General features: G+C 40.2%; 1 protein-coding gene across 1 annotated transcript; it reads right to left on the reverse strand.

Annotated features, from left to right (window-relative positions):
- Positions 1-1782: 1782 nt before the first annotated feature.
- LOC148033430 (uncharacterized) lies at positions 1783-5296 on the reverse strand. Its single transcript, XM_087681353.1, has one exon. The coding sequence runs from the start codon at positions 5210-5212 to the stop codon at positions 2951-2953; it is 2262 nt and encodes a 753-aa protein (XP_087537479.1). The 5' UTR covers positions 5213-5296; the 3' UTR covers positions 1783-2950.
- Positions 5297-5745: the final 449 nt, after the last annotated feature.

The raw sequence follows: 5745 nt of genomic DNA on the forward strand, positions 1-5745 counted from the left end.
TCCTTATGGTCCCTTGACCAAATAATGAACAAATGGTACATAAGTGCATATAATCCCACTTATACGTGACCCTTGTATGTGGACAAGCACTTGGCCTTTATCTCACCATATTACAAGTCATTCGAAAATGGTTTTTGGGGTAAAATTGAAGGCAGATTTCCAATATCCAAGGTACAAGTGAAAAAGAATGGAAACAACAGAGAATCAGAAGAAGAGAATAAGAAAGAGCACCCACAATCTTAGTGGAATGCAAAGCTATTGCAGTCCCATGGTCCCTTGACCAAATAATGAACGAATGATACATATGTACATGTGTGTCTCATGTATGGGCACGTACTGTACATGGGTAGGAACTTGGCCTTTATCTTAACAAATTACAAATCATTGGGATGTGGCTTTCAATACAATTAAAGGACGAATTCCAACCTACCTAGATTCTACTAGATTGATTCCAGATTGGAAACATGCACCCTCTTGTATTCAATGGTCTCAAAGCACACTTCCTTAGGGTAATTTCATAAGAAAGGAGAGTATTCATTGGAGTATATTTTTTATGAACTTTGGTTGTCCAAGAACCTATCAAAGCTTATGATTGATGAATATGACAGATTATTGATATCATACATTTGTTGAAATTGGAGATATGGCTCATTGGTAGTGTTGTTAATAATGAATAACATGTACTCTCCTTTCCATGAGCTTGTATGAGACATGGACTTTGTATGCATCATAGACCCATTTGGAGGAAAATCAAATCTTTAATGCAAACTATTCAACGATTCTTTCCTAGATGAAACCAAGAGGCTTATGGGTTGGAAATTATTTTAGTGATACTCTTAGCATTTAGCCACTTTCATTATAAAGCATGTCAATAAAGAACAGATTTCTTCATAAAGTCTATTTTTTGTGAATTAATAACAATGATATATGGCACTACTAAAAGAAAAGTATGTACAAACGTATTTAGCCATGGAATGTCCTACAATAGAGAGTAAAGTGACCAACAAACATACAATGGCAATATGCAAAGGGAAACATGGCTAAGTTTGGTAAGGGCTCAATCTAGGCATTGCTTATTGTTGTACCCTAGTTGTGTCTTTATTAGTACATTTCATCATACAATTGGTCTTTTTGTCCCTTTCATAGATATCAACATAACATTTATCACACACACTCTCTCTCTCTCACATCAACTTAGAAGCAAATACATGGTATTAAAAGACTTGCTTGTCAAAGTGTTTACATCTTTTATAGAGCAAGAGGGAAAACTAGCAATCCAGATGGCTATAGCTAACAAGAAGATTGAAGATATAATCAAGAAAAAAAGAACCAAAGTACAAGAGGAAATATATAAGGAAATTGAAACAAGGAGGCCAAAAAGTAAAGTACAATATATATTATTTCAACTGTTATTGACATTACATTGCATGTGTGCAACACGCCTTAACAAATGGCATGGAGAAACACAAGAAAAACTAAGTGATGAAGATCATCAAGGATGTTTGGAGAGAGAAACACTAAAGACCAAATATCAAATATGAAAGAAAAGAGTTTTAAGTACATGATAACATGAAAAAACATCAAGCAAAAAAAGAATCAAGCAACTTTGTAGTTTAAAAGAATGCAAGGTAAAGTCCAAATATTAAAGCAATCAAAATGTTTCAAGGGAACAAAAGTATGGATCTTAGATGGACTTACACCAACAAAACTCAAAGAATGACCAAGTGAAATCACCATGATGAAGGAAACTAGAAAGAAGGTAAGCAAGCAATTCATTGAGGTGGCAATGCCATCACATAGGAGTTCAGAAAGCCTGAGTACTAACTTTTGAGTCACATTGTATTTAAGAACTTTTATAGCTTTAGCAATTCATCTCCTTTCTTTGCCAATGGCATCCCAACGTGGGTTATCTTTTTGTGCTAATGGCACCCCGAAGTGGGTTGTAGCTAAGGCCTTGATGTGTCTTATCTTTGTCCATGCATTTGAGGCATCTACAAGGACATTAATACAACTCTATGAGAGAGAGAGAGAGAGAGAGAGAGAGAGAGAGAGAGAGAGAGAGAGAGAGAGAGAGACGCACATACTCACACACTCTCTCATTTGCGCATGTCCACACAAAGTGAGGATAGAGTTGATAATCATGATACTAGTAAAGATAAAATACATCCTTCTAGTCCAAAATGAGTCACCCACCATGACTACCCATTTCTCAAACTATGTCAACCATGCAACATCGAAGACAATATGTCTGTGCTCCCTAGGATTGACCCTACTCTCTTGAATGACCTCTTGTATTCCCAATGCAGCACCTTAACAGATTTCAAAAATCCTCTCATAACATTGATATTCAATAGGCATCTGCATTGCTTTAGTGAGATCCCCTTCCCACAAGAGGAAGAATCATTGGCAAAGTCTTGCTTGGTCATGAAATATGGGCAGTCTCTTGAGTGAGCAACTGTCCATACAACTTTTAACATTTGTGAACTGTACAAACATCCTCAGTAAAGTGCCCCTGACAATTATGTGAGGATCTGTTTAGCAGTGAACTCAAAACAGTCAGACACCATTGGATTTCAGTGAGGTGAACCTGCACCTTCAACCCAACAACTAATTTAACACATCCAACCTCTCAAGTTGAGGAACAAAGCAGCACCGAAGCGATCTTGAAGAGAGGATGCTAACAGTCATGGTGAGGATACTTCACTGTTGGTCACTACTGCAGAAGTACAAATACTGTGCAAGTGTATGACCTGTAAAAGGTCTTAATTTGACATTTAGCTCCAGCAGTTGTTCCCCACAGTTTAATTATCTGCCCACAAATCATATGCACCTCCCAAGCTTTAGCCGTAAAACTGCTGGTGTCAGCAATTGAGAAACTGTAGTTTGCCTTTCAGTACATGCAAGAGTTTCTTTTGCTAGTTCTTGCTTGCTAAACATAAAAGTTTCAAGTTTATTTCCGCCCCCTTTTCATTGATCTTTTCATAAATGAATTAACAATATCTCTTGTCTTACCAGTTGGCCTACAGCCATATTTGGTTTCCATTTCCCTGTAAATATCATAGGCCTCTTCCCTATCACCTCCCTTGAAGAGGCTGGCAATAAGAGAATTGAAAATAACAACATCAGGTTGGACATTCTTCTGTATCAATTCTTTGAGTAAAGCCATTGCTTTGTTAAATTTCCTAGCTTTGCCCAAGCCATCAATCATGATACTATACATAATGAGATCATTTGGGTACCTCTTTATCCCTTCTTGGAAAAGTGGCATTGCCTTCTCTGCTTGACCTGCATTGACCATGGCTTTCAAAACAGTTCCATATGCCACTTGATCCGGTTCACAGCCTTTTTTTCTCATCTTCTTGAACAAACGAAGTGCGTCATCTACATTTCCTGTTTTACCTAAGCTCTGCATCAAAGTGCTGTACGTAACAACCGATGGTTCCAGGCCTGCTTTGGACATTTCTTCAAAAATCATCATGCTTTTTTTCATATCTTTTGCTTTGCTGCATAGTTTCAACATGAGATTATAAGTTCCAGTGTCTGGCGGACAGCAATGCTTCATCCCTCGAAAAACTTGAAAGGCTTTGTCTAGAGCATGGTTATCACAGTAACTTTGAATCAAGTCATGATAGGCTACTATATGGGGTGTGAAACCATCTTTCTGCATTGCATCAAGCACGCGTCTAACAAGGTCAGGCTTATTTTGCTGCTTCAAGCAATCAACCAGTAAGGAATATGAGGACCTACTAGGCTTTTGACCTGCTGTTTTCATCTCCTGTATAGTCCCTAAAGCAATATTCCACTGACCTGCTTTACTCAAATGGATAAGAAGAGCATTAAAAACATACTCATCGGGGAATCCACCAGTGCTCTTTAACTTGTTGAACAGGTTTTGGGCCTCATCCAACTTACCAGCCTTGCCGAGACCATCAATAAGAGTAGAATATGTGAAGTTGTTTGGGAAGTTCCCCGACCCAATCATATGATCAAAAAAATTCAAGGCGACGTCAACATTGCCAGCCAATACCAGGGCTCCAATTAGGGTATTATAAGTTGTAGCATTGGGAAAAGAACCTGTTTCTTCCATCTCTTTGATAACCAAGCTTAATGACTGTGCATCACAGCTTTTAGCAAAAACTTTAACAAGAGCATTGTAAGTATTCATACTTGGCTGCTCCCCACTATCTTTCATTTTCTGAAACAATGCAGCTGCCTCTTCTGACTTTCCTGCTCTCCAAAACCCATCAATGAGGAGGTTGCATGTGTACAAATTGGGAAAGTAACCCCTATCACACATCTTTTTGTACATGTCATGGGCAAGCTCTTGACGTCCAGCCCTCGTAAGTGAATCAATCATGATGTTAAAACCCTGTGCATCAGGTGTGCAGCCATATCTATCCATACAGAAAAACATTGAGACTGCAGCATCTGGTCTCCCTGCACTAGCATAGGCTCTGGCAACTGTAGTAAAGACATGAGGGATGACTTCAATGCGGGCATGCAACATATCCTGCATCATCGTCTCCACAGTATCAAAGTCCTTGGCCTCTGCAAGGACCTCAAACAGCCTGCTATATGTGAATACATTGTGCTGGTACCCTGCCTGTTCTTTCACCCAATGAAAGAATCCCATTGCAGTCGTCACATCTCGAATGCGCTTCAGAACAGCCGCAACCTGGTAAGAGGTTAATTTCACATGCAACTTATTGAGATCATCGATGACATCACGACCCCATTTCCGCTCACAAATCACGCCTATAACCCGGTCCGGGGCATCTGGGCTAGCGCTCAGTGACATATATTGCTGATTTTTCAACTCGCTCGAGAAGTTAAAGCCTCTGAGAGGGCTTTGGGAGGCGATCTTCTCCTCGAGAGACTGCCAATCCACATCTTCCTCCTGTTGCTGGACACTATGGTGATCTTCTGCAGAAGGATTTCTGTCTGAGAGCAGGCCATGGAAGCCGAGGCCCCGATCAACAGGCTCTGCAAAGGCTTCATCAATTGAATTTTGGTGATGTTCTGCAGAAGGTTTTCTGTCCGAGAGCAAGCGATGGAAGCCGAGGCCCGGATTGACAGGCTCTAGAAAGGCTTCATCGATTGAAAGCTGAGGCAGAGTGGACAGCCTTCTGATGCCCACAGCAGGCCGTGCAAGGCCGCATGCCCTTGCATAAACTCGGTTAATAAGCATCTCTGCCTTCGCTTGGGGCCTCATTTACCAGCTTGATGCTGCAGCAGAAAAGAAAACCTGTTTGCCATGTTTTTATTAGGCTAGGTCCATTTCAGACCATCTTCATTGCTCAATATTTGGAATGCATATGTTAGGTGTCACTTAGGTCACCATATTTTTATATTGGGTCTCAAGTGACACCTGAACCAATGTGCAACCCGACTTCCGAGGAGGAGCAATAATAAAGTTCTCGAAAAAGTTTCTCGGGATTCACCATACTTTTAAATTGGGATTCAAGTGACAACAATTGAACAACGTGCAACCTGACTTGGGAGGAGGAGCAATAATAAAGTTCTCAAAAGAATTTGTTGCGGAGAGAGAGTCATGAACGTGTGCATTAAAGGAGGGTGGCTGGCGTTAATACCATTGCAGGCCACATTGTCGTGCCGCTACATAGACACAGTGTGAAAAACTCTAGAGTGAATCGTCATTCGGCTTTCTTATTGATCTAGAGAGCCAATGCCATTAGTCATTAATGTCAGTGTCCGTAGTGTGGATGGTTCAAAAATACTAGATTT

This window comes from Lygodium microphyllum, chromosome 7 (assembly GCF_053477565.2).
Source record: "Lygodium microphyllum isolate KBCC chromosome 7, Lygodium_microphyllum_v1.1.10, whole genome shotgun sequence".
NCBI lineage: Eukaryota > Viridiplantae > Streptophyta > Polypodiopsida > Schizaeales > Lygodiaceae > Lygodium > Lygodium microphyllum.

Bases quoted from the DNA above. Each gene is read 5' to 3' on its own strand.
- LOC148033430 (XM_087681353.1), bottom strand. From the start codon at position 5,212: ATGAGGCCCCAAGCGAAGGCAGAGATGCTTATTAACCGAGTTTATGCA.